This window comes from Rhinopithecus bieti, unplaced genomic scaffold (assembly GCF_001698545.2).
Source record: "Rhinopithecus bieti isolate Rb0 unplaced genomic scaffold, ASM169854v2 scaffold_5002, whole genome shotgun sequence".
Taxonomy (NCBI): domain Eukaryota; kingdom Metazoa; phylum Chordata; class Mammalia; order Primates; family Cercopithecidae; genus Rhinopithecus; species Rhinopithecus bieti.
Window position 1 is genome coordinate 274,138 of NW_016804830.1, and position 27,191 is coordinate 301,328.

Sequence of the window (27,191 nt, forward strand, 5' to 3'; positions counted from 1 at the left end):
CAAGGCACTTGCCCTATAGTCATCTGGGCTTGAAGCCCCACCCTGGCCCTACCCTTGCCAAATGACAACTGAGCCTAAGGGTTATGAGGGTGGGGAGTTGGTGGGGACTTGGCTCCCCTCTGGCCCCTCTGTGCCATCCTCCATAATTTTGCTACCATTGTCTTGTCTTTTTTTTGAGACCAACTCTCGCTCTGTTGCCCAGGCTGGAGTGCAGCAGCGCCATCTCGGCTCACTGCAACCTCCGCCTCCTGGGTTCAAGTGATTCTCCTGCCTCAGCCTCCCGAGTAGCTGGGATTACAGGCACGTACCATCACGCCTGGCTAATTTGTGTATTTTTAGTAGAGATGGGGTTTCACCATGTTGACCAGGTTGGTCTTGAACTCCTGACCTCAAGTGATTCGCCTGCCCTGGCCTTCCAAAGTGCTGGGATTACAGGCATGAGCCACCGCGCCCGGATAGTTACCATTGTCTTATGTCCTCTGACCCTGGTTCTCCACATTGACTCCCAGTCTTCTTATCACCATCTTTAGGTAGAAAGTCACTAGAAAGATTCAGGCTTAGTTCTGTCATTCTCTAGGTATGGGAACTTGGGGAAAGTAGCTAAGGTTCTTTCTCATCACCAGCCTCCATTTCTCCATCTGTGAAGTGGGCTGATAGTACTTACTCTCATAGAGTTGTTGTAAAGGCCAAATGCATGAAGTATTTGAGAACACCCTTACAGACATATGTTGTCACTGTTATCCAGGCAGTCACGAATTCCTGTACTAGAAGGACAACTCCTTGAGGACAGGGGTGCTCTTCATCTGAGCCCAGGATCTGCCACCAAGTCATCCTCCAAAGATGTCAGTTATACAACTACAAGCTATGTCAGAGAAGAGGATCAGAGCCTAAACAGAGAAGACAGCTGAGGGTGTCAGAGGAGAAAAGACTGAAAGGGAAGCTGGAAAGAAAGGAATAGGGAGAAAACCAGAAAAAAGGATGGAGAGAGAGAGAGAGAGCTCAGAGCTGAGGAAACCTGCACAAAAATGCAAGATCCGGAAACAGATGGAAAGAATTGTGAAAAGCAGAACTGTGCACACATCCTTTAAAATTCAGCCCTTAGAGATTATCTAGTCCAAACCTCGACTATGTGGGGAGGAAAATAAAGGTCCACGTGGGGAAACGCTTGCCAAGATAATATGCAGGGAGTTAATGGCAGACCCAGGCTAAGAGTCTGATAGAGTCAGACAAGGCCAAGTTTGATTTCTGGCTATAAGCTGTGTAATATTGGGTAAGTCAGTTTCTCACTCTGAGCTGCGGTTTCCTCATCAATGAAAATGGGGTTAATCATGTCTCTATCTCATAGCCTTATTGTAAGAATTAAATGAGATGCTGTAAATAAAGTTGCTTACATGTGCCTGCTGGGGGAGGAGGCTCTGTGAATGTTATGATCTCTCCCTCCTTCTTCCTGACCCTCTGTTCTTTCCTGCTTTGTGATTGAGGCAATGATGTGACCAGCATGGTCAAAAGTCACAGGGTTAGCCACATCTGTACTTGGGGGCTGTCAGTTACAGACCTGGGGGCTTTTGAAATGTGGGCGAGGCTATATTCTCATCAACCACCTAAATGAGAACAGAAAAAAATTGTTGTCAGCCTCAAGAGTGGAGAAAAGTCCCAGCGCGGTGGCTCCTGCCTGTAGTCCCAGCTACTTGGCAGGCAGAGGCAGGAGAATCCCTTGAGCCGGGAGTTCGAGGCTGCAGTGGCCATGACTGTACCACTGCACTCCAGCCTGGGCGACAGAGGGAGACCCTGTCTCAAAAAAAGAAGTGGAGGAAAAGTAACAACAGTTAAGGAAGGACAGAAAAGCGGATAGTTCAGAAATCTAGAAAGAGGAAAGAGTACCGAACAGGGGCTCTGAGCTTTGGCTGGTCCCTTGTGCTGCTGCAAAGACATTCTGAGTTCTCGGGCAGCTTATTCTTCATCTATGCCTTGGCTTCCTCACCGGCCAAAGAAAGGAAAAGATGTGCCACCCGGCCAGGTCTCCACCAGCCGAGGTCTGTGTCCGGCCCTGAGAATGCTCTCCTGGGCATTCCTGACCAGTGCAGATGGGGAAATTTACCTCCCTTTCCCAGCTCCTACCCCCAGTACCCCTTAGGGATTTCACACAGCAAAGGGGGTGCTTTCAGGGAGCTGGGGCTTTCTAACTCACCTCTGTTTATAGTTCCTTTAAAACCCAGAGACAAACCACCCCTTAATTCATGCACTACTAAGAAGGTGAATCTGCCTTTTAAAATCCAAAGGAAGCCATTAAACCAAGTTGGTAACCATTGTGACTCATAATAAGCTTTCTTCTGTAAAAAAATGAGTCAGAACGACTTTCCAGGAAGTTTGGTTACTTTAATTAGCCACCTCTTTCTTCTTGCCCTTAAACACATGCAGTAATTTGAAGATCACCTAAGTATTGATGCTACCAGCCAGGAGCCCTGAAGTGAAAGATCTACTGGTGGTAGTAAAGTTCCAGACATCACGGGCTCCTTGGAGCTGAACAGGCACCTGTGCAGAATCCTTTCCTAAATGGTGAAGGGAGCAAACCAACCTTCTGGGCTGACGCACTGGCCTGAGTAAAGCGGGGAATGATCCAGAAATACTCAGCAGCGAAGCCCATCTGTATATTCCAGAATCTTAATGATGATCACAGCTGCCATGTACCAAGCACTGTTCTAAGGAATTGAGACACCATCTCAAATAACTCTCAACCCACTCTCTAAGTTGGGCATTAATTTTCCCCCTTTACAAAAAGGACAAGGATAAATTTTCAGGTCATGCAGCCAGTAAGCAGTGGAGCTGCGAATTTTATCCCAGGTCTGTTTGATTCTAGATCCATACTCTTCAAAGGTCATCCATTCCTACCTCCTAGGGAGGCAAAGTGGCTGGTCTAAGGTCATATATTGAATTGGCGGTATCCCTGGATAAGAGACAGATTCTGAAGGTCTTAGTCGATGTCTGGATTCTTTCTCTCTTAACCTACTTTATATATAGCTCCCAGACAGGAAGTCAGAATTTGCTCAGATTGACCATAACACACTTACCTTCCTAAGCCCCAACAGGATCTGAACTCCCTCCCTTTCCTGGCTCCTCTTTCAGGGTTCTGTGTGGCTCATTCTCACTCCTAACACTATTACCCTGACTTGGTCACAGTAACAGAACACCAGTGCAAGCTGGTTATGTGTGGTCTTCTTCCCATGTGGACACTCCCTTAGCTGTGTCCCCACACACCTGGGCAATGGGCCCCAGGTAAACAGAGTTGGCTCCAGTCAGCCTGCTTCCAGAAAAGGGCAATCCAGCTTCTCTGGATCATGGCTCCTGGGCTGATTTTTATCTAGGGAAGGGTGTCAGTGTCGGGACTGTATCTATCACTCTGTAGCTGATCTAAGTTTAAAGTCTTGCTCAGGTTTTTGAGATAAAAGGGAATCTTCTTCTCAACTGGGAAGAACAGGTGCCCCTCTCCACAGACCCTTAGTAAAAGATACTCTGCTAAATAATCAATTGAAACATAAGTGTGACCGGCCCACATTCTCCTTGGTCTAGCTGCCTCTGTACATATGCACAGCAAAATAGAAAGATTGTAGTTTGATGTGTATTGCTACCTGTGCAAGGAAACACTGTTTCAGTATTAAACTGGGAAGCAGAAAAGTTTATGGCAAATGCATACTGTGGATGCCCTCCCCACCAAGACCCCCAATTATCTTGTCCCTGACAAGAATCTCATAGCTTCAAGAATGGAACTAGACTGCTCTAAAAGATTTGAAAAAGATTTTAGCTCTGGGGACATTGATTCTCTTCCATTTCTAATTTCTCTGTCTCTAATGATCCAGATGAAAGACTAATTGAGGTCTGGTTGGAATGCTATTAAAGTTATTTGGTGGTGTTACAATTTATACTCATCTTTAAGTTCTTTTTAATTATATGGAGCTTTCAAAGCAAGGCTTGGACTATGGAGGTAAAAATAGAGAGCTATGAAACTTTCTTTTTTAATTCTTCTTTGTTTCTCCCACCTTTTTTTGACATGGTCCAGCCTCAAACTCCTAGGCTCAAGGAATCCTCCCACCTTGGCCTGCTGACTAGCTGGGACTACTGACATCCTTTCTCTTCTTTACAAAGCAAAGTCATCTCCAGGCACCAAGTCTTCCTCTCTGAGCCTATTTGCCACCCACATGCACATTATTTGGAAGAGAAACATTTGTACACAGGCCTCTTTGGTTAGTGCCTTGAGGAGCACTGTCGAGGTATCTGGGGCTAAAAGGCCCTGGTTCCCATCTAAGACAGACAGGTTCTGCCTCTGCCAGTCACAGCAGTTGGGAACACAGCTGCTCCCGAACCTTTTTGGTTTTGTTCTGTTTTAAAGTATCTGGTCTCTTCCTAGCCTAGTTCCAGAGGTTTTGTTCCACTGTGGACCAATATCTACTGTTCAAAGGCTCCAGAATCATATCCCATGTCCTCAGGGAATTCACTTAGTTCCTAAGACCGAGCTTTAGGGTCTGGATGGCTGAAAGACCAAGCAAGAAGAGACACCAGTTGTTCAACAATTCCCAACAACTCTCTTCCCCCCACCCCCTGCATTCCTGCTCCATCCCCTAGAAGAGAAGACCCTTACCTGGCTCCACCTGGCTGAGAGTGTTGCGAGCATCCGTGGAATCAGCTACATCCCCACTCATCTTGATATCTACAGGGAAAACACAACTGATTTTAATAACAGGTCACAATTTTTCTTGCTATGACATATGTGGCTTTAACTAAATAGCAAAGATGAATGTGTAATTACAACAACCATCAGACTTTCAAATTCCTGATTCCCGAACATACAACCATTAGAATATTCATAAGCTTGGGGGCACGGATCCCCTCCTCCCATGCTCTCCTCCTCTCCTTGCCTTTCTCTTCCCCTTTCCCCGGTGCCACTGCAGGGTCTCTCACCTTTTGCATCATTCATGGCCACTTGCTTCTATCACCAGGACTCAGTTGGTAAAAATTTAACAAGGGGGTGGAGGGGACACTTCCCATTTCCAACACTCGTTTCCTTTGGGATCTGAAGAATTTATTTTATTTTTAAATAGTGAAAGAATTATCCCTCCCCGCCTGCCTCCCCAGCTCTGTTTCCCTTAATAACCCCATCCTGGAAGGTAAAAGTGCCCTTAAACCAAGGTTCGCCCTTCTCACCTTTCTTCCCAGGTCCTGCCTGGGTTCTCTGGTCTCAGAGGTCAGCCCACTGTCTGGGGATCAAGCCCTAGCTCCTGTGTTGTTCTCCTTGGAGATCCTGTCCTTCAGGGATCCTTACCTTCTCTCCTACTCCTTCAACTGGCTCAGTGAGAAAGGGATGGCAGCGGGTCAGTGCCCCACAGAAAGAGAATACCTACACCAAGCCCCTGGCTCAGTCCCCGAGTCCTGCTGGTCCAGCGTCTCTGCCCTGCTTCATTTCAATAAATTAAGCATTTACCCTTAACAGACAGCTGCCACCACCTATGTGGGAGGCCCCTAAGTCTCCTCTTGGGGTTAGCAGGGGGAAGAAAAGAGGCAACTTTGAACCAACTCACTCTCTCTCTCTGCTCCTCTCCTTATTAAACCACCCAAAGACTGAAGCCTTAAAGACAGAAGAATATTTTATTCAAATCATGTTGACCCCCGCACTCCCCCTTCTCTGGGGCAGCACTTTAACTCTTTCGAACCAGATAAAGTCTTGGCAAGCCAATTTGCATACTTGGCTCCCCAGCCAATCCCAGTCAAGCAGGCAGTCTTAATTTGCATCAGGTAATCAGGCAGTTGGCAGTCTGGACGCCCAGGTCTGGAGATGATCAGGATGAGGAAAAAGGGTAGACCTATGCCCCAGGGAAAGAGGGGAGAAAACCTACTTTTCCTTTTTTGTGTGTGTGAGGAATAATGTGTGCGGCTCGGCTGAGGTGGACACCACCTCCGGAGTGTGGCAGCTTTGATGCCAAAACAAGCCAGAGATGGGGGATCCAAAGATTTAGAGCCTAGAATACCCCAGAAGTAGGGGAGAAAGTAAGGAGTCACTGTGGTTTAAGGAGTTTTTCAAGACCAGCCAAATTGAGGGAAGACTCCAAGGTAAACACTCAGAGCTCCATGGAACCCTCCCCAAACAATCTACACTGCACTCTGTGGTCAGTCACAGAGCTCTAAGGAAGACCTGCCACCTTACCCCACCCCGCCACCTCCTAGTGCACGGTATTTAGGAAGGCATTTCTTGAGCCTCACCTCGATCCGCCCTGCTGCAGTCTCAAACTCTCTGTATAGTTTGCCATGCATGAATATACAGAATAACTACTGTAGACCACCCAGACATGTTTGCAAAGGGCTTCTGCTGCCACTGGCCTTCTGTTCCAACGGGGAAACGGGCTCCCCTGTCCCACCCGTTAAGTGCTATCCACCTAGAGCTGGGCATTGCCTAACGCAGATCTGCTCAGCTCACACTTCACCATGAGGGTTCTTCAACAGTGCTGAGAAGTGGCCCTGAGTCAGAGACTGCTGGAAAGGTGCAGAGGAAGATCACCTCACTGGTGGTTTCAATTTGCTTCATCAGCACCAGGATTCAGGGCATGGGATTTGGCATCAGATAAACGTGGATTAATCTCAGTGCTATCACTAACTAGCTGGGGGACCCTAGCCACATATTCAAATGTGAATTTTCTCACCTGAAAATGAGAATAATGATACACACTTCCCAGGGTTTTTGTGAGGATTAAATGAAATACTGAATGAAAACTGCCAGGAAAGCAGTTCAGGCACAAAGTAAGCACCTAATAAATGAACTAATTAAACAGACACGTAGGCTTAGGTGCTAGTCCCCTTCCCTTCCTGCCTTCTTCTCATGCCCCTCCATTAACCCCTTGCCCCATTACAAGGAATAGCTTTGGTCTTCTGTCTCAGCCACCATTGTAATTTGTCCTTAATCTGGGAAACCATTAGGATTCTCCAAATTCTAACTTCATAGAAAAAGTGTTCATGAGGATAGGAAAAAGTTAAGAGGCAGTGATGCTGGGAGGATGACCAGAGTCTCTGAATCAACTGATTTCAAACTCCTGACATTTAAGAAGGTAATTCTTTAGCTAAACTGTAATCTTATGCCTAGAACCCAAATTCTCCTCCAACACCCATTCTCCACATCACCTTCATCAAATACACACAGAAACTCTCATTCATCCTTTAAGTTAGCCTAAACTTTAGTCTTAATCATGTCTAAAAAGTAACTTTTAAAGGCATCAACCCCCTCCCCTCCTCATCTGCCATGATGTCTACACATCTGATGTATTCATTATGGGAGCAACAAGGTGGCACTTCAGGATTGGAGGGGCAGGGTGAGATGACCTGTCAAGCCTCTTCTTGAGTTCCATAGGATGCTAAGACACTGAGAACCTGTTCCGGTTGGGTAGGAGGCTCAGGCTGATGGGTGGGACGAGCTTTTGGGTCTCAGCCTAAAAATGGGCCAACACCGAAACTCCCTGAGACGCTGTAACCCTTCACCTGTCGGACAGCACTTGCCGGGGTGAGTGAGAGAGGTGTGGGGTGGGGCCAGGCTCCTCCGTGTTATCTCAGCCAGAGACTGAGTAGGCTCCTTGCCATCACTCCCTTCCCTGGGGAGGCTCAGCTGCTCTGTGTAAGAGCCCAGACACCAGCTGCAGACCCTCTCCTGCCCCACTCAGCACCATCACACCCTGAAGTTAATCTTGGCTTGTCCAGGAGCGGCCCCTCCTTAGACATCTGTGAACCCCCGGGAGGAAAGCTCGAGAGGCAGCGTTCCCCCCAGGCTGCAGGCTGAGGGTCCTGGACCTCCTGGGACCAGGCTACTCTGGGAAAGCAGAAGCCATCTCTCTCCTAGCATCCATCTTCATGTTCTCGGAAGGACGGGAGCTCCCTCTGGCTCCTCCCTCACATACCTGCTGATGCTGGCGCTTCCACCAGGAGACTTCAAAGGACCCACCAGCCCCGCTTCTGAGCCAGCCAAGGCTCCAACTCTCCACCAGAAGAGACTTCTCTCATTTCTTCTCAGTCCCACCATCAGGCCTTCCAACCCAAATGCTATTCCTGAGCTCCAACTGGCACCCGTCCGTGAGCCTCAGCCCCTCTTTCCCAACCTTGGTGGGGAACAGCCCACAGTGAGGAGAAAGGCAGAGAAAGAGACACCTGGAGCAAACCAGGTGTGCCCCCGTCAGCTGGCTTCCCACTGCTTTCCTTTGTCTCTTATCTGCCTCCCTAGCTGGCCGCCTCTGGCCTACTTCTCTGTCTGTTTTTTGTCAGGGAGCAGGGTGCCCTTCCTTGCTGCGGAGGCCTTGTGTCTTGTGACCTGCCTGCTCAGGTCTTTGTGCTTCCAGGTGAGAGATGTTCTATAAAGTACAAGGTGCGAAGGCTCCAGACAGACCTGAATCATGGCTCATACCCAGGTTATCAGAGCAAGACAATGGGGTTGACTCGGGCTGGCCCCAGTGCAAGTGGAGCCTTTAGAGTAGGGGACCTGGGAGCAAGCCTATGCTCTAGTTTGTGTGCTCCTGTTCATCCTCCTTCCTCCATCCAAACTCCTCCAGTAAATCAATTAAGGAGGAGACCCCAAGGGCCCAGCCCCGGGAATTCACAGGGGAAGCGCTGGGAATCAAGCTCAGTAGGATGTAGGATTATCGTGGCAGGGGAAAATGGGACTCGAAAGGGACCACATTTCCCAAAGAGGATCCTGGACTAAGGGACCCTAAAGAGGGACCCATCATGAGATATTCCACAGAAGGAAGAGCGATCTCCTCCACAGACCCCACAGCAGGGTGCGCACTGCAAGACCCTACAAAGAAGATCTTGAACCATAAAGGCCACCAGGAGGACCCAGCAAGGAGAGCCGTCCAATAGAGACCCAGTCAGAGAGAGGGGACAGAAAGTCCCAAACTCAGAGACCTCTGGAGGTGCCACTGAAGGGGAACCCTCAGACACTACAGAGGGGCCAAGACCCAGAAACTGCACAGGGAGGCCAGGTAGCCCTGAGCGGGGAGTGGGCTGGGGAGGGAACAGGCAAATGGAGAGAGATGAATTGGGGAATCTACCCCAGTTATGTGGAGACCCCGCCTTGAGGAGTCGCCCCACCTGGGGTTGAGCTCAGTCCCCCCCATGTGTTGGGAATCCCTGCTCACAGGGACAGGGTGGAGAAGGTGTCTGGGCTTCTGAGAAGCATCAGCCAGGAGCTCACTCCCGGGGAAGGCATAGGGGGCTGGGCCCTCTCTCCACCTCATCCTCTGCTGCTCTCTGCTCTCTGCTATATCCTCTGAGGCCCCAGGCTGCCTCCCTGATGGGTCCCAACTGTCCCACCCCCTCCCACTTCTGCAGAATGGGAGCCTCCAGTAGACAAGCAGGTGGAAAACCCCCAGGAAGTCTGTGATCTTGATGCTAAAAAACCTCCCATCCACTGCTAAGCCCACCTTTCTGAAGAGCCTTGCTCCCAGTCAAACCCTGGCCTTCTCTGCGGGAAGTGAAGGGGAGAGCACCTACCCGGGACCTGCCCGAGGTATGCCCAGTTTAGAAACAGATTTTCCTCAGACTCTGGATGACAACCAGTTGGATGGTTTCTTCCGCCTCACCTAGCCCTTCTGGCACGTCCTGGGGAGCCACTCAGCGCCAACATCTCACTGCCAGCCTGCCTCTCACTCGGCCCTGCCAGGAAACAGCATCTGGGGAACTGGGCACTCAAGGTCCCTCCCTCCAGGCACTCACTGATGCTTGTTTTCAGGTTGGGGAGGCCTCAGACCTGCTCTGCTCCTTGGGGTGGGTCTGGAGAATTGCCTCCTCCCTACTCTCCCAGAAAGGAGACCAGGTAACAACATTTCCATCAACAGCCCCCAAATCCTAAAGAAAGATCACTGGGTCCTGCCCACTTTGAGAGTAAGTTGCTAGGTTAGAAATGGCCAGGTCAGGTACTGCTTTCTTCACCTGTTCTTTGCTCAGGCCCTGTGACCTCCAGAAGGCCCACCCTAACACCAAGCCCCAAGCCAAGCCCAACCTGGCTGCCTGGCAGCTCCTGCCTTAGCCCAGCTGTGGAAGGAGGAACAGCAAGGTGAATGGCACGGCATGGGCACTCCATGCCCACCTCTCATTCATTCATGCAGGGAAGCCTGACTCCCGGCAAAGCATTTGCATCTCCTAGATTTCCACCCCTTAGGGAAGGAAGGCATGGGACATGGAACCTAGAGGATGTGTCTGTCACCATTCCCTCTCAAATACATGGGGTATGGCCCCTGCCCCAGGGGCACCTCTGTAATTGCCCTACCTCACCCACTTCTCCTAAGCCCCCCGACCACATAAATGTCCGCTTTGCCACTATTTCACACATATGCCCAGACACCAGCACCCGGCATGTGGACATACACATTTCCCTCACTTAGGCACTCCCAGGTCCACACCCCTGACTGAGTGAGTGAACCACCCATCCCTGCAACCTCCTGAGACTATGACAGTTCAGCACACTGACGTCCCACACAACTGCCACTCCCCAGACCGGGGACTTCGAAGCCCTCCCGTCCTCCACCAGCCCCCACCCTTTTTCTTTTCCAGGGTTTCTTATCCCAGATCCCCTCCCTTTAGTCTGCAAACACTGACCGGCGCCCACCCCAGGACAACCCGCTATCCACACCGCCCTCTCCTGGCCGCTGGGAAACAAGCCCCCCCTCCCCGACCAGAACGCTGTCCCTCTCCTTCACCCCTGCCCACACGCAGTGACACCTGTCAGAGCTCATTCCCTCCGCCCCTCACCTGTGTGCATGGACTCCAGATTCACCATCCTGCCCCAGGTGGGGCCAAAGCCAGCGCCCCCCCAGGTCCCTCGCGACTGCCCCAGCCGGGCCCCCTGCGAAGCCAGCGTCTCCTTCCTCCAGCCCCCGGCCGCCGCCACCGCGGGAGCCGCTGCCGGAGCCGTCGCCGCCACTGTCGCGCGCTCCGCTGCTCCGGCCCGGGCAACACTCGGCGCCGCCAGGATTGCCACACTCCCCAGGTGAGCACGCGGCGCGGGGCGGGGGCCGCCGGCCACGCCCCCTGGCAGGAGCCCCGTGCCTGGCCCCGGGCCCATGCAAAGCAGCGATTTGCATACATGGAGCTGGGGACCTGGGGAGGGGGCCGAGGGTGCTGCCGGGGCTGGTCTCGATCCTGCGGAACACCTGCCTGCTCCAACCCGGCCTAGCAGCACCTCCTAACCGCGCCCGGAGTGGCGCGAACTCCTGGTCCTCTTCGCCCTTTTTAGGAAGCCCTGGCGTGTTCTCCAGCCTGAGCCCGAGCTTCCTTCTGGACAGATCCCGAAGTGTAAGCGCTGCAAAGAAGCTGGAGTGTTTGGAGAAGTCGGGGATCTGCTGGAAAGAATTCGGTTTTGGAATCTCACCTCTCAACCGCTTACCAGCAGTGTGGCTGGGACAAGGTTCTTCACCTCCCTGAGCTCATTTAACTCATCTGTAAAACAGTGCAGGTGCTAATCGGGTTCTCTATGAGGCTGAGCAAGGCCAAGCTCACCTAGCCCCCATGGCATCCTCACAGCATTGTGGGATTTAGAGGGGGTGCAGCTTATTATTAGCACAGTTTCCAGGTGCACACAACTGCTTCCTGCTTGCCCCTCCCTGTCTCCTGCCCCAGGTCCCAGGTTGCTGTGAGGATGGATGTGGAAGTTACCAGTGTCCAGGCTTTTGGTGACAGCCACCTTCCAGAGCTGGGAAGTGACTTGCTCAAAGGTGCACACTTCCCTAGTGACACAGCCTAGCTGGAATCAGGTCTCTGGACTCCCACTCCAGTGCTCTTTGCAGCACCCACCATAGGCTCATCCCTTTCTCTTCCTCTCTTCAAGTCCCAGCAAGTGGTTCTGTCACCACAGGATGGCCTGCACGGAAGCCCAGACGGCTGTGTGCAGACAGGACGGCAGGGCCTCGCTTTCCTTCCCAGACAGGACTCATGAAAATGTCTTCGCCTTAGTCCCACGGGCTACTCCCCGCGCACAGAACAGGTTTTGGGCTTTCCTGCCCCTACACCTTGTTTACAGTGTCCTTTCCCCCTGGCACGCCCATCCCACCATGTACCCCAATCATTCCCACGATAACAACCAGCATTTCATGTGTTTTCACTGTGTGCCAAGCACTGGGGTGACCAACACTTGAGAGGCATCTTTCCTGCCTTCAGTTCTTGTTTAGTCCTCAAAACCTGTACATTGTACTATGATTACTGCCATTTTATAGATGGGGAAAATGAGGCTTGGAGAGTTTAAGTTCCATGTTCTTTTTTTTTTGAGATGGAGTCTCACTCTGTTACCCAGGCTGGAGTACAGTGGTGCGATCTCGGCTCACTGCAACCTCCCCCTCCTGGGTTCAAGCAATTCTCCTCAGCCTCTCGAGCGGCTGGGACTATAGGCGCGTGCCACCACGCCCAGCTAATTTTTGTGTCTTTAGTAGAGATGGGGTTTCACCATGTTAGCCAAGATGGTCTCGATCTCCTGACCTCGTGATCCGCCCACCTCAGCCTCCCAAAGTGCTGGGATGACAGACGTGAGCCACTGTGCCCGGCCTAAGTTCCATGTTCTTAACAGCCTTCGTGGCAGGTTCTGAGGGCCTTTTCTTAGCTTACCTCCTGGTTGGTAACTGATCAACTGTTTCATTCTATTGCCCCCACCCCAGCACCTAGAACAGGGCTAGGCACACAACAGGTATCAGAAAGTGTTCCGTGGGTGCTAGAGGATTAAGCCCCAGAGGATTAGGAAGCATTTAAGTGCTTCTTCAGATCCACATACGCCACCCTCCCCAGTCAGGATGGACCACTCCCAGATGGACCTCCTCTCTCCATGCTCCTGAAAAGAAGGGAGGAGAAAAACTTCTTGTTTCTTCTGGACGAGGAAAGAGACCAGCAAGGGCTTATTGGACGCCCAAGGGTGTGCCTCTCAGGACACTCAGCCTCTGTTCCTTCCTTCCCTCCTCTTCAACCCTCCCCCAGCTCCCATCCCCTTCCGGCCCTTTCTTCTCCTCCCCAACTCTAGGTTTGGCCCCTTCCCTGAAGTCCATTTCTTACCTACAACTGCGCTCACCTGCCACCATTCTGGAAAAATGCCTGCACACAGTTTATATACCCCTGTGTGCTTGTTATTTCCATATCTTGATTTGCATATTATTCGCATGGCCATGTGCACCGAGGGTCTCATTCTCTGACCACCTTATCTGGGGTCTGTTGCCCTTTTTCATGTGCAAAGTCACCTTTCTTCTCTGGGCTTTAGTTTTCCAAAAGTCAGAGAGGCCCATATTTGATAATTACGAAGGGCCTTCTGGCACCAGCAGTCTAGGATTCTGGGGTTCTGAGGGGAATGGGGAGATGGAGTTCTTGTGGGGATTGGGGTGGGAACTGAGGCACGGATAGGACCTTGGAGGCTCACAGTTGGAGGCACAGCTTTGGGTTCCAAACTTGGGGTGTGGAGGTGGGAGGATGAACAGGTCAGAAGGGGCTGAGTGGGGAGAGGACAGCAGATACTGCCTCGTATTCATTCATCTGCTCATTCACTCAGTAAATACAGACTGAGTGCTTCCTACATGCCAAGAACTGTGCTCCATGCTGAACATACACCATCTTATTTTAGTCAGTGCCACTTTAGATGGAAGGTACAATTATTAGCACTCTGTTACAGATAAGAAAACAGGTTCAGAGAAGTAAATGCAGTTAGTAGACTATAGAGTTAGTATTTAGACCCAGTGCTGCCGACCTCAAAGCCAGTTATTTTAATCCTGCCCTCCAGTTTCTGAATCTAAGCTTCCCCTTCTCTTATCAGATAATGAGGTATAAGGAACCTAGATATCATTGAACCCCTTACTTGAGGAACCTGAGGCCCACGAGCAGGGGGACTTACCCTAGAAAACAGAACAAATATATGTTTCAGCAGACACCTTTCTACTCTTCTTACATATGCCTTCCTGAGGCTTAGAAGGTTGGGGTGCCCTCCAAGTCCCACCTGCGTATGGGGGTGAGGAAAACAGCGAGCAATCTTTATTCCTTCTCTCTCTTTCCTTCCCTCTCTGACTTGCTTACCAATCACTTCAGTTAGATGAGCTTGGAACATAGAAAAACTCTTTCATCCTTTCCTCCTTTACCAGTTCTTGTAGTCTGCACGAAACCAGCTTTTTGAGCGCCAGCCCGGAGTGAGGTAGTAGGGAAAGTGCCAACCCCCCCTGAGCCTGATACTCCATGTCCCTGTTTAGCTTAGGAGAGGAAAAGCTGTGGGGAAGAGAGAGAGAGAGATAGGGGGTTGCCTGGAGGTTAGAAAGGAACAGAAGAAAGAAAGGGAAAAAGAAGCCAGGACAGGAAATTTCTGTGCCTTTGGACATCAAAAGAGTTATATGCAAATAAAATGCAAATTAAATGCAAATCACCCCTCCCTCCCTCCTTTACCCCACCTCTCTCAACAGCTGGAGGACTTTTTTCAGAGTAGCAGAAGCCTTACTCCGGGACGCTGTGGGTTTGAAACTGTCAACTCTGACCCCTCCCCAGGCCCTCCTGGGCCTCCTGGAGTGACATCTAACCCCCTTGGCTGCACCTGTAGGGAGTCACTAGCGCCCCAGGCTTCATTTCTGTTTGAACATATCATCAGCTTCTTTTGCTTCTAGGATAGAAGGTCCTAAGAGTCAAGCCTCCTTTCCAGACACAGCGGGTGGAAATGGTGCACAGGCCTGGGGAGGGTACTGTGTGGAGTGGGCCCAAGCCCCCTCCCCACCTCAGCAGAGAAAAGGGACCTTCTTGGCTGTAGACCCTGGGCTCACTCCCATTTCCTGTCCTGTCAGCTGGATTGAGTTGTCAGGGCTAGGAGAAGGGCGGAGAGCGAGGCGTCCTGGAAGGCCACCAAGGAACAAGTCCCTTCTAGTCCTTTCCTTCTGCCAGATGGGCCACAGGGCCCAGAGCGTGGGGGTACAGGAGGGGGTCAGCTCCCTGTCCTTGGATCCATCAAAGAGAATAGATCCAAACTCAGATTCCCCATATAAGCAGATGGAAGCAAGGGAGAGACTAGGAAGGACTTCCAGGCCTGTTCTAAGTCATACGTCAAAGTACATCTGAGGGCATCATTGCCAGAAGGCTTTTTGGTGGAAGTGGGGTTTGTGTCAGGGTGACACAATGCAAGGGGTCTTGGGAACCAGGATGAGGTAACTGTGTCTGGGGAGGGCATGGGTAGAGGACAGCAGAGTCAGGATACAGAGCTATTCTCTGCTCTGATGTCTCTAATGCTGAATACCCTCTGTCCCTGCCCAAGGGATGTCTCCCCATACCCAGCCTTCACCCATATTGGGGGGCAGTACATACAAATTCATTGTCCATTTTGCACTTAAAAGTTCAGAATCATGGATAATAGCAACATATATTTAATTTAAAGACAACATAACAGCAACTCTGCTTCCAATCAACTTTTTTGACTTTGAGGCTGGCATTGAGCCTGAGTCGGATCTTTCTAACTGCACCTTCGACAGAGCCCAGCCTTGGTCTCTGCCTTGGCCAGTCCTTTCCTTTCTGCCCCGGCCTACCTCACCCCAGGTAACCCTCCCAGTCCACCTGCACGCTCAAGTCTAGGCCCAGCGCGCCCTCTTGTGGTCACAGGGGCATGTGACCCTGACTTCTGCACCTCTACCTGCAAGACCCTGGAGGTCTTTTCACGGGGGAGTGCCCATCCATGGCTGGCAAGTGCACAGAGGAGGGCCCCAGGTCTAGGCAAGATGGAGATGTTGAATTTAAGTTTCAGACCACCATTGAGTCTTCTAGTCCCTGCTCCCATCAAAGACCAGACCTCAGCCCAGAACCCCAGTTGGAGTCAGCCAGCTTGGTTGTTTCTACTCAGTCAACGCAGTGACAGGTGCTCCTGGCTTGTTGGGCTGTCCGTCCTGTTGCTGGACATCTCTGCCAGTCAAAATGTCCTACCTCCTGCACTGCCCTTTGCAGTGATCCCCGTGGGATCAGTGGCCATTCATCCATTTACAGCTGTGTCGGGGACCCACTGGAGCTGCATGGGGCTAGGAGCTGGGAATGTAACAGACACTGTCCCTACCTTCAGGATGCCTACAGTCATTGATGCTTTTGGACCAGGGAGCAGGCAGGTCCCTCATCCTGTGGCATGTGCTCTAGAAGGAAAGCACAGTGTGTGAGGGGAACCTGCCATGGGGCACAACTTTCCCAAATCTGGGCACATCGGGAAAGGCTTCTTGGAGGAAGAGACATCTAAGCTGCGATCCCCAGCTAAGAGGGAGAAAGCAAAAGGGAACAAACAGCATATTCCAGGAGGGGGCGTGGAGCATTTGCCGAGTCCCACTTAGTATAGACAAGGACTGAGTGTGAGAGGCGCAAAAGCAGGAGCCACAAGAGGGGTGATATTCACATGGGAAGGACCTGGAATCTGCCCTGACTTTGGTGAAAATAGTTCAACCATTTCAGTAACAGATGACGTGTGATACACATCCTAGCTGATTGCTGCATAGCCTTGAGTAGCGATTCCAAGGTTGGAAAGTGCTGGGGAGGAGGATGCTGGCAAAAGTTGGTCTGTGAAGGAGCAGGGAGAAATAGGGCAGAGGTGGAGAGGGACCTGGTTTTGAGGTGTTTTTTATTTTGCTCTTGAGATGAAAAAGAATGTGAATTCTCCAGGGCCACTGGGAAGGAAGCAGGAAAGGGAGCAATGCTGGAGGAAGAGGGTTTCATTCCCCCAGAGAGGGAGGTCCGGAGGAGTTGGGAGAAAAGACATGCCGCCCTCAGGACAGGAGGGGAACTGGGAAGGTGGGTGCCAGTGCAGGTCAGGGAGTGGTGAAGAGGCTTCTCCTCTCAAGGCTTCTGCTTTCTGTGATGTAGGAGGGGAGGGAGATGCCTCTCATCCTGCCTCTCCCTTCTTGGGAATCAGGACCTTGTCACAGGAAGCAGGGCTGGTGAGATAGTCGCCCCCAAGGGGCATGTGGACACCACCCTTGTGACTGCCTTTCCCTGGCTCCACTGAGAGCCCCTGAGGTCCAACCGTTCTCCATGGAGGTCTGCACTGAATCCCCACCAAGTGAGCCTGCATTTTCTACCCACTTTTACCCTCTTCCCTTCTACCACTGAACCTTCCAGGTCCCCAGCTGGGGCCACTGTGGTTATCAGTCAGGGTCTCTGCAGGAAAACAGAACCAACTTAACTTGGAGTGCCTCTAACGAAGTTGTTATTGACAGAGATGCCAGTAGGCTTAAGGGAACCAGCACCCAGAGAGGAGCGGCACAGCGAAGTGAGTGCAGAAGAGGCAACAGGAGGAGACAGTGGTATGGGAGCCCCGCAAGATCTGGAGCCTTGGAGGAATGAAGCCAGTGCCACAGGTGTGGTGCTGAGGCAGTGAGGAGTGGGGAACTGACGCCCCACTGCTGTCCTGTGCTCCCATCTGCAGTGCTTCTCATCGGCTGAAGCCAGAGGGTGAGGGATCCCAGGTGAGGGCAGAGGAGGGTGGAGGGGAACGACCAGCTCAGCTGTCACCTGGCTACGGCCAATAGCTGATACTGAGAATAAGCCCTGGAATGCTGTCGTGTTTCTCACTGGTCAAACAGCGAACATTTTATGACAATATCAAGCGATGGCAGGTGTGATGATTCATTTTATGTGCCAATTTGGCCAGGCTCTCATACCCAGCTGTTTTGTCAAACATTAGCCTAGACGTTGCTGTGAAGGTATTTTATAGACATGACAACCTTCATAATCAGCTGACTTTAAGTAAACGATCACCCCTGTATTGTGGGTGGTCCTCATCCAATCAGCTGAAGGCCTAAAGAGCGAAAATGGAGGTTTACTGAAGAAGGCATTCTACCTTGAGACTATAAGACAGGAATCCCACCTGAGCTTCCAGCCTGCTGCCCTGCGCTACAAATTTTGGACTCCAGGCTGGCCACAACATTAACTTTTGCCTCAGCTGCCAGACTGCTAGTTTGTTAGGATTTTGAGCTTGCCAGACCCCAACATCCAGCAAGCTAATTCCTTAAAATAAATCTTTCTCTGTGTGTGTATCTTACTGGTTCTGTTTCTCTGGAGACCCCTGGCTGATACCACAGGAATGTGAGAGAATGGGAACCTTCAGACATTGCTAGTTAAGTGTGTAAACTGGAACAGCGCCATCTGTAGGGTGATCTGACAGCATCTACAATGTTCATGCCTGTGACAGAGACATTCCAGTTGCAGCATCTACAGTGTTCATGCCTGTGACACAGACATTCCAGTTACCTGCTTTTTCTTTTCTTTTCTTTTCTTTTTGAGATTGCGTCTTGCTCCATCACCCAGGCTGGAGTGCAGTGGTCCGATCTTGGCTCACTGCAGCTTCCGCCTCCCGGATTCAAGCAATTCTCCTGCCTCAGACTCTCCAGTAGCTGGGATTACAGGCACCCACGACCACGCCGGCTAATTTTTGTATTTTTAGTAGAGACGGGGTTTCGCCATGCCAGTCAGGCTGGTCTTGAACTTCTGACCTCAGGTGATCCACCTGCCTCAGCCTCCCAACGTGCTGGGATTAGAGTCAGTTGCCTGGTTTTTTCTATTCCTGCCTACAGCCTGGCTTGTAAGAGCAAGTCACAGTAAATAATTCGATTTTCCATCAGTAGCCGAACTGCCAATAGACCATTTGGGAGAATGTTAGGTGATGGGACATGGAACGCCAGTGTCAGGGAAGGCCTCAGAGATAACCAAGTGAGACTCTCTCTCTTATGGGATGTGTGTGACCCACCCACGGTCATGCAGAGCTGGGCCCTGGCGGGTGCCCATGCTCCTCACATACAACGCTGGCCTCGAGGCTTTGGTTCTTGAGAGTGGCACCTTGCCCTCCTTTCTGCCGGAGTCCTTGTCCCCTCATCCACCAGAGCCAGGTCCAATAAAGACCCTGGGGTCCCCCAGCTGTGGCCCACAGTTCCCCCACTGAAGGCCTCCCTTGGCTAACAAGCCTGAAGGGAGAGATGCCTGAAGAAAACCCATAGGAAGCCCACAGTGAGGTCCAAGCCCAGCCTGGGTGAGGTTGTCCAGGGAGCCAGGAACAACTCATCCTCCCGGCTTGCAGCAGCACCAGTGAGGGCTGGGTTTCTGGCCTCCCTGAAGGTGCTTTGCTTACCCTGGCAACGGGAAACCAGGAGTTTCTTCCTGCCAACTCTGGTCCCAGGGAAGCTTTGGACACTCTCCCCACCACCCCCTGCCCACCACACGTTCAGTGATTGCTACTAGAGACTGGCCTAGCTGGTGCTCCACACTCCACACTCCTCCCCGGCCCACTGAGGCCCAGGTCCCCCTCCTGTAGGTGAGCTGTGCTCTCTGAGGTTCTGGCTGGCCAACCTCATAAAGCCATTTGGGTTGGGAGAGGGTGTGGAGTAAGAAGGACAGGGGTTGGATCCCAGTCCTGTTCTAACAAGATGTCTGGACTTGAACTTGGGCCGGTCGCACAATTTTATAAGGGAGCCACATCTATAAAATGTTATAGAATCGCTACAAGGAGCCAATGGCCTAATTTATATGAAGGCACTTTGTAAACCCTAAAGTCCGCAGAGAAACGAGCACTGATATTACCTCTCCCAGGTGTTTTACACGCCACAAAGGCCTCCTGCAATGGGGAAGTCTTATCTCAGTTTCCCAAACAGCTGACCACCAACATCGATTTCAACAAGCTCCTAAGTGATTCTGATGCACACTCAAATTTGCTTTTCAGCAAAGAAGTGACTGTCATGGCAGGATTTCAGGCGCTGTGACAGTGGGGCTGAGGCGGCTGGGCGAGCGCTTTGGAATGGTGGACTCCAGCCCTTGGATGTGGCCCTGTGGGAGGTGTCTACTTTGCAGAGTGTAAGGTCAGTCCAAAGTCTCAGGGAATCTTCTCATCCCCATCCCCTGAGACTAAGAAGGAGCCCAAGGCAGCTGACGTCTGTAGTGATGGTGGTTTTTTTTGACATTGCTTTTAAAAAAGCATTATTTTGGTGACTTGGAAATCAGAAGAGAAGGCATACTGATTTGGGGACACCCCTTCCATCAAAAAAGGCACACAGGAGGTAGCAGGGGCCTTCTCCAAGTATCTCTCGCCTGCCTGGAGCAGTGGCTGGGGCTTGGGATGGGGGCCCTGGCAGAAAGGGAAGGAGAAAAAAGCCTGGGGGCGTGACCAATGGGACAGCTCCCTCCCCATCCCCCAGCAAGGGTGAGCTAGTCCTTGAAAACAGGTTCAGAAGGCAGGCGTGCTCACCTGAAAACGTTATCTTCCCGCGGACCCTCAGCTTAACCAAGGCCCAGCAAACCCAGCTCCCTCAACCCTCTGGCCTGCACGTAGGGGCAGTTGCAGCCTGTTCTGGGAGTTCTGGGAGCAGAGCAATGGGGACCCCCCTGCAAACCCCTTCTCTCTCCAAGGCCTTTGAGGAAGGATCTGACTCTCCCCATCTCTTCCCCGAGAAAGTTGAGTCCCCTGGGGAACCCATGAGACTCTCCCAGCCCCTAAAACACTCCTGCCTCCACCTCACCAAATCATTACCATCTTCCAGCCTCAACCCACACCCCAACTCTTCCAGAAAGCCTTTCCCAATACATGCAGCCTGCACATCCCTCGTCTGGAACCATCCAGCACCCTGCCCGGCACTTCCTATTACAGCCTCTTCATGTTGAAAGATACTTTGGAAGTGAAGAGCCTTCCAGATGTCTGATTTCACTGCGTCAGGCTTATAGCTGCAGAAATGTCTGCTTTTTTTCACTAATAGTAGATACTAAGAATGGTTAACAGTGAACACTATGTGCTAGATGCTTGACATGAAATAATTTACTTCGGTCTCTTAAGTAAGCTCCTTTCATAGCTAAGGGAGTGGAGGCACAGAAAGGTCAAGCAACTTGACCCATGGCTGCACAGCAGGTAAGTAGCTAAGCCCGGATCTGAAGCGGGGTTCCAATCTCCATCCCATTTCTTGCCTTTGCGCTGGCTATTTCTGACTGGCTTACTACGGTTGCAGCTATGTCTGTCTCCTTGTCTTGGGTGCAGAAGTTTTATCTCATCCTTCTCTAGTAATATCTTCCTTCTCCTCCTTCCTTCCTCAAATGGCTGAGCACACAGTAGGTGCTTTAGAAGTTGTTGTTAAGATAGGCCACTGCCAGGGTGTGGGGACACTTCTGACACCAGGTGGCAGCATTGGCCAAAAGTTTTCTCCAAACTCTGGGTCTTGTCAAATAAAAACTTAAAATGTTTATTTCTGGTAGAAATGATAAATACTTTGCATTAAAAATCTGGAATTCAAGTTTTCCTCGTACTTCACGCTCCCTCCCTGCCCCAGAACCTTACAAAAATATTTCTGTGAAGAGAGGGAAAGAGCTGGGGCCTGCTCTGGGAGGCAACGTCCAGGTGTCTGGGGAAGGCACTCGTGGTCCGCAGTCTGTCTCAGTGGCGGGAGGTCTCCACTCGCCCCACAGGCAGCCTCGGAGCCAGAAATGAGAACTCGCTGTAATCCGGGACAGGGGCTGCATCGTGGGTCCCCAACAGCTCCTTCTTTGGGGACAGTGAGCCCCATGTTGGGGAGTAGGAAGGGACTGAGAGGCCAGCTCCTTCCAGATGTGTGCATGGGGAGGGGAGTTGTGTCTGGGGAGGTGGGTGTCCAGGTATAGACTCCTTTTAGGGTCTACACTTTTAAGGAGCTCAACAGAAGAACCACAGGCCATCACATTTTGGTGGCTTGCAAGTGAACACTCCAGGGGAGATGCAGGAGGGAGGGGTGCAGGCCTGGGGAGCCCCTCTCTCCCTCTCTGCCCATAAGGAAGGCACAGGGTGGGAGTGGGGATGCCTGCATGAGACCCCCCTGCCATGCCACACCCCTTTCACAGTCATGTGAGATGGGGCCAGAGGGGTCCAGGCTCCAGGGCCAGGGGAGTGGGGAGGGAGGGAAATAAGGCCTCAGGTGGGGGTTGCCACCCCCTCTAGTGGCTGGTGAAGAGCAGTGGGCCCAGAGCAGCCACTCCCCAGGTCCTTCCCACCCTAGCCTGGCTAGGGGTCCTCATCCCAGAGACACAGCTGTCTCTGGGGCACGTAGAAGTCGAAGCTGTAGCTCTTCTGGCAGCTGCGGATGCCACACTTGTAGGGTGTGGGCCGGTCGCGGCTGTGGCAGTACTTGAGCATGCAGGGGTACCAGGCCAGGCTCAGGCCATAGCGGCAGACACAGGGCTTCCCGCGATCTCCCACCTGCCCACAGTGAGGCAGCTCCGCCTGCTCTGAGGCCTTGGGCAGAGTCTCAAACACAGAACTGTCCACACCTGGGGGAGAGAGGCAAGGATCAGGGAGGGAGGGAGGGAAGGAGCTCCCCTAGCCAGAGGCCGCTGACATTCCCCACTTGGTCTCCTCTGTCATCCAACAGGCACTTACAGACACCTCCATTTCCAAGCCTGCCATGGGACACAGAGGTAAGACCTGGGCACTAGCCTACTCCTTGCTGGGCTCACTGGAGAAACATTAAATGGGAATCAATCTCCTCTACGGCATCAACTGTGTGCCAGGGGCTCTACTTACAGTACCTCCATCTGTCACCCCACGGGCTAAGTATTGTCATCCCTGTTTTACTGACGAGAACATCAACCCAGAGAAGTTTAATGATCTGGCCAAGGTCTCAAGGCCTCCACGCGGCCACACAGTGCTTTAGCTTTAAAAAATCACCATACTGGAGTGTGCCGAGATAGAGACATGGGGAGACGGGGTTGGAAGTCAAGGAAGGCTTCTTAAAAAAGGTAACATCTGGCAGGGCACAGTGGCTCATGCCTATAATCCCAGCACTTTAGGAGTCCAAGGCTGGTGGATCACCTGAGGCCAGGAGTTTGAGACCAGCCTGGCCAACATGGTGAAATCTCGTTTCTACTAAAAACACAAAAATTAGCTGGGTGTGGCGGCAGGTGCCTATTATCTCAGCTACTCTGGAGTCTGAGGCAGGAGAATTGCTGGAACCCGAGAGGTGGAGGTTGCAGTGAGACGAGGTCATGCCATTGCACTCTAGCCCAGGAGACAATGGCAAGACTCCGTCTCAAAAAAAAAAAGTGACATCTGAGTAGGGCTAGTCAGAGAAGGGCCAGCAAAGCACACCCACAGAGGGGCAGGTCAGATCAGGGTGGCCAGGGCTCGGGGCAAACGGGAAAGTGTTCATATGAGGGGCGCTGGGGGGAGATGGAAGGGACCGGCCCTGGTTAGGCTCAGGGGCTGTATGGGAGTGGCCAGCTTCTGGGGGACGCTTACGTCAAGCTTGCGGCGTAGTCTGGGGTGCAGGCCATGGGAGAGGGTGTACGTGTGTGGAGGGCAAGACCACAGCTCAGTTGGACATTTCTAAATCTGGGCCTGCCCTGGGAGGAGCAGGCATTTCTCCAGTGCTCAGCTGGCTGGCAGAAGGCACAAGGGCCTGGAGTTGGAATGGGGCCATTTCCCTCTCCCTCCACACAGAGGACCTGAGGGCTGTCCTGGGAAAGGTACCCAGAGAGGGGCCAGCGCTGAAGTCACAGAGGTCAGGAAGGCAGGCACCACGCAGCACGGAGGGGAGCTCCCAAGGAGCTTGGGGCAGAGATGCTGGCAACAGGGAAGGCCCGAAGCTGATTTCTTAGAAGTGGCAGTGGAGGGGGGCAGGGTGTCCTTGTGCCCCACTCCCATGACAGAAGGTCCCATCTCTGTGTCCTAAGGGCAGGGATGAGGGGAAGTACCTGGGAATCTCCCTCCACAGGGCCTAGCAGAGTCTGTGTGCCCTGCCTGGAGTAGGGCCCTTTCCTCTGACTGAATCTTCTCACTGAATATTCACACAGGCGCCACTTCCTCCAGGAAGCCTTCCCAGACCAACTGCAGCCTGGTTTGGGGGTCCCTCCCTGAACGCCTGTAGCTATCATGGTACTCTATCACACTTAACTCCGTGCAGATCTACCCTGCTGGGGGACAGGAACTGAGTGTCTACATCTCTGATTCCTGTGTCAGTATATCTCTGTAGGTGGTCAGTAAATGTCTCCTGAACAAAGCAAAGGCTAATGATGAGACTTGGCTAATGATGAGACTCGGCTAATGATGCCCCTGCCCTCCTCCACTGCTCTGTGCTGTCTCCCCATCCGCTTCCCTCCACCCAGCAGCGGGCCATGCCCAGCTCCCAGCTGACCTTGCTCCAGCCAGAACCGGACGTCCTCCTGGCGGGTGAAGATGGCATCCACGGCCTCAGCACACACGTTGTGGAGATGGGGGCTCAGCAGGGTCCCCTGGCTGAAGTTGACAGCGACATCCATGTGCAGATGCTCCAGACCCCGAACCTCTTCCGCCTGCCGCACTGCCCGGGGATTTTTCTGTGTGTGGGAGAGAAGCCACTCCTACCTGGCTTCAGAATGCTCCCTGCCCATCTTCCCCTGACCCTCTAGAGTCAGGCAAACCCAGGCTGACTGCCTTTAGAACACTGGCGCCTTCTGCAGGGTGGCAGCCCTGCCCCTCTCCAACTGGCAGTGAGACTGATGCCTAGAGCACAGTCGGGCCTTTTCAGCTTCTATCCAGAATGGACACTTCTCAAACTATGTGCTGGCTGCTAGGCTGACCTCTGGGGCCTGATGGAGAATGCTGAGGTGTAGATGGGAGGTGGAGGTGAGTAGGCCAGGCAAGCCGTGCCAGGGCATATGACCTCTGGAATTTCCAACATCCAGGGAACCAAGTCCCTTTGGGAAAGCAGGCAAAGGGCAGGGGCGAGGAGGCCCCCAGGGCAGGCTCTGCTGGACAGGCCAGGGAACTTAGATGCGGCTGGGGCAAGGCCCCGGGTCTAAGAAGACAGCATGAGCAGGCCGGTAGCTTTGAGGGTCTTGAACACTTTACATATGTTAGCTCACTGAATTCGCCCATAACCCATTTTCTCAATGAGAAAATTGTGGCTTTGAAAGTAACTTGTCCAATGTCACACCCAACTAATGAGTGACGGAGGAATGTGATGCCTGATCTGGCCTCAGAGCCCAAGCCCTTAGCCTGTCACTAAGGTGACAGGTGCTGGAACCAGACGGGAGAAATCTGAGAGCTGGGGTCCAGTTAGCGATCTGCAGCTCTAGGGTCAGGTTTGGCCGGGGCAAAATCAGGGGCTCAGGACTCTAGAGTGAATGGGGTACCAGGGATGAGGGCGGGTCAAGGGCAGTGGGTCTAGGAACAGCGTGAAGATGAGGAGCTGGGTGGGAAGCTAAGGTTGGGGGATCAGGGCTTAGAGCCAGGCCGGCTGCAGGGGTCGGGTCTGCGGGTCAGTATCTGGGCCAGGCAGACCTGGTAGGGGACTCACCTGCCGGAGCTTGGCCATGGCCTCACTGGGGATGATCTCATTGTGCTGCAGCTGGGTGACAAAGCAGAGGGCCTGGAACTGACTCTGCCCCTTCTCCAGCTCCCCCAGGATCAGGGCCCGGAAGATCTTCACATCCTGAAGAAAGGCAGGAGGATGGGAGCAGCTGGAGGGTGCAGGAGCTCCCCACCGGCCCACCGGGTGCTCAGCTTGGTCCCTGGGAGGACGCCTGGACACTGCCCAGCAACAGACACCTCCCTCCTGCTGGTCTAGGAATTTTTATCTTTTCCATTTAAACCCGTGACTTAAAAGAAAGAACACACCCTAAATGTTCCAAAGCCTCTTGGAAAATTGACAAAGTGAACCACTAGAGTTTTTCTCAGCTGATGACTCCCCTCGGCGGAACCCCTTAACGTCACCCTGATCAGGGTGGGCCAGGGCCTCTACAGCCACCTGACCAGGGCATCATGGAGGAGGGCTGGACTTTTCCAGTACCGACTCCAGAGTTCCTCTCTCTGACTTTTTTTTTTCCTTTGTAGTTCTAATGGCTAGAAATCGTAGTCATTTTTATTCAGTAGATTTGGGGAGAGGTCTCAAGATGCCCCTGGTGCTTCTGATCAGCCACGCTCCTGGCCACTGACCTCTGAGTGAGTGGGGTGGTGGGGCCGGGACGGGGAGAGGGCAGAGTGGGAGGCTGGCTACAGCTATTTCAGCCTTCCGGCCTGAGGGAGCTAGGATGCCTCGCCTCTTCCTTTCCCTCCCCACTTCCCCTTTCCCCCATGGGGTCGCTAATGGCATTGCCGCAGTCCAAGGGCTCCTTCCTGTTACTGACTCACTGTGTGAATGGGGGGTCTGCAGGAGGATGGAGGCAGGAGAGCTGTAGGGTGGGCTGGGGCCCCCTTCCCTATCTGGCTGCTGGAGCCCTGTACACTGCCCACCTGCACCGCTCACCACACGAGAAGCGGCTCCTTGCCTTCTTACCCATCTCTGGGAGTTGATTAACTCTGCTCCCAGTGAGAAGTTAGTGGGCCCCAGTCAGAAGTGGTCTACATCTGTCAAGACCCTCCTGTGGTGGGGGCACCCTGGCCTCAGTGACCATTCTCTGTGGCTCTGTACTGAGACTTACAATGATAGCTCTGCAGATCATCTATTAATGCCCGGGCGCCCGCCCCCCACCACATACTCACTGAGTGCTTGCTGTACACCCACAAGAACAGAAGTGTCTCAGCAACAGGGTCTGAGTGGCCCCCTTGGAGTCCAATACAGGCAGTAAGAGACTCACAGCTCTGCCCCAAAGCTGCAATGTATTAGTGAGTCCTCCAGGCTTTCCCCTAATTTCTCTGATGTATAAAATGGGGATGATCCCAGTTATGTGACAGGGTTGTGGTGAGGACTAGGTAAGTCATCTGGAAGGTTCTCACATGGGGTAAATGCTAGCTAGGATTACTCTTGTAGGTGACCAGCAAGCCTCGTAGGTGGTCTGCAACAAACGAGTGCATGTCATCTCATAAATGCCACCCACGTACTTCTGCAGTCCCTCAACTCTACACAAAAGTTTCTCTTACTTCCTTTTATTGTAAATGATCTCTGGAATAATGAGGTGTGGAAGTATAAGGGGAGGTTTTCCAGAAAGGGAAACTGAGGCTCAGCTGTTGAAGAAGTTTCCATTAGGTTCCTTATGATCCCAGAGACTTGTGAAGAAGGTGAATCAGAGCTCAGCTTAACCCCTGCTTCCTCTCAACAGGAAATCCCTTCTTGGTCATGATGCTGCAGTCTCCTTGTCCTGCCAGCCTAGGCTATCTGATCTTCCCCTCACTCAGGTCGGCTGAGGAGAGATGGGAGGCTGCTCTGCCTGTAGCATATTCCATTCTGGGCTCAATTCCTGCCAGGTGAGACTTGATACCAGACTTCCCCTGCTAGAGCTTAAGC

General features: G+C 52.4%; 1 protein-coding gene across 6 annotated transcripts in view; it reads right to left on the reverse strand.

Moving 5' to 3' along the window:
* Window positions 1–10,945, reverse strand: part of POU2F3 (POU class 2 homeobox 3) — an 83,770-nt gene extending 72,825 nt beyond the window's left edge. The window contains exons 1-3 of one of the 6 annotated variants that reach the window (XM_017870472.1): window positions 5,571–5,597; window positions 4,954–5,065; window positions 4,634–4,702 (exon numbers count right to left, since the gene is read on the reverse strand). In XM_017870472.1, the coding sequence (XP_017725961.1) occupies window positions 4,634–4,702; window positions 4,954–4,969 (85 nt within the window). In that variant the 5' untranslated portion in view covers window positions 4,970–5,065; window positions 5,571–5,597. Of the gene's footprint in view, window positions 1–4,633; window positions 4,703–4,953; window positions 5,066–5,196; window positions 5,273–5,314; window positions 5,392–5,473; window positions 5,536–5,570; window positions 5,598–10,773 lie in introns of those variants that run through there. The other 5 variants (XM_017870474.1, XM_017870473.1, XM_017870471.1 and 2 more) reach the window with 5 other exon arrangements.
* Window positions 10,946–27,191: the final 16,246 nt, after the last annotated feature.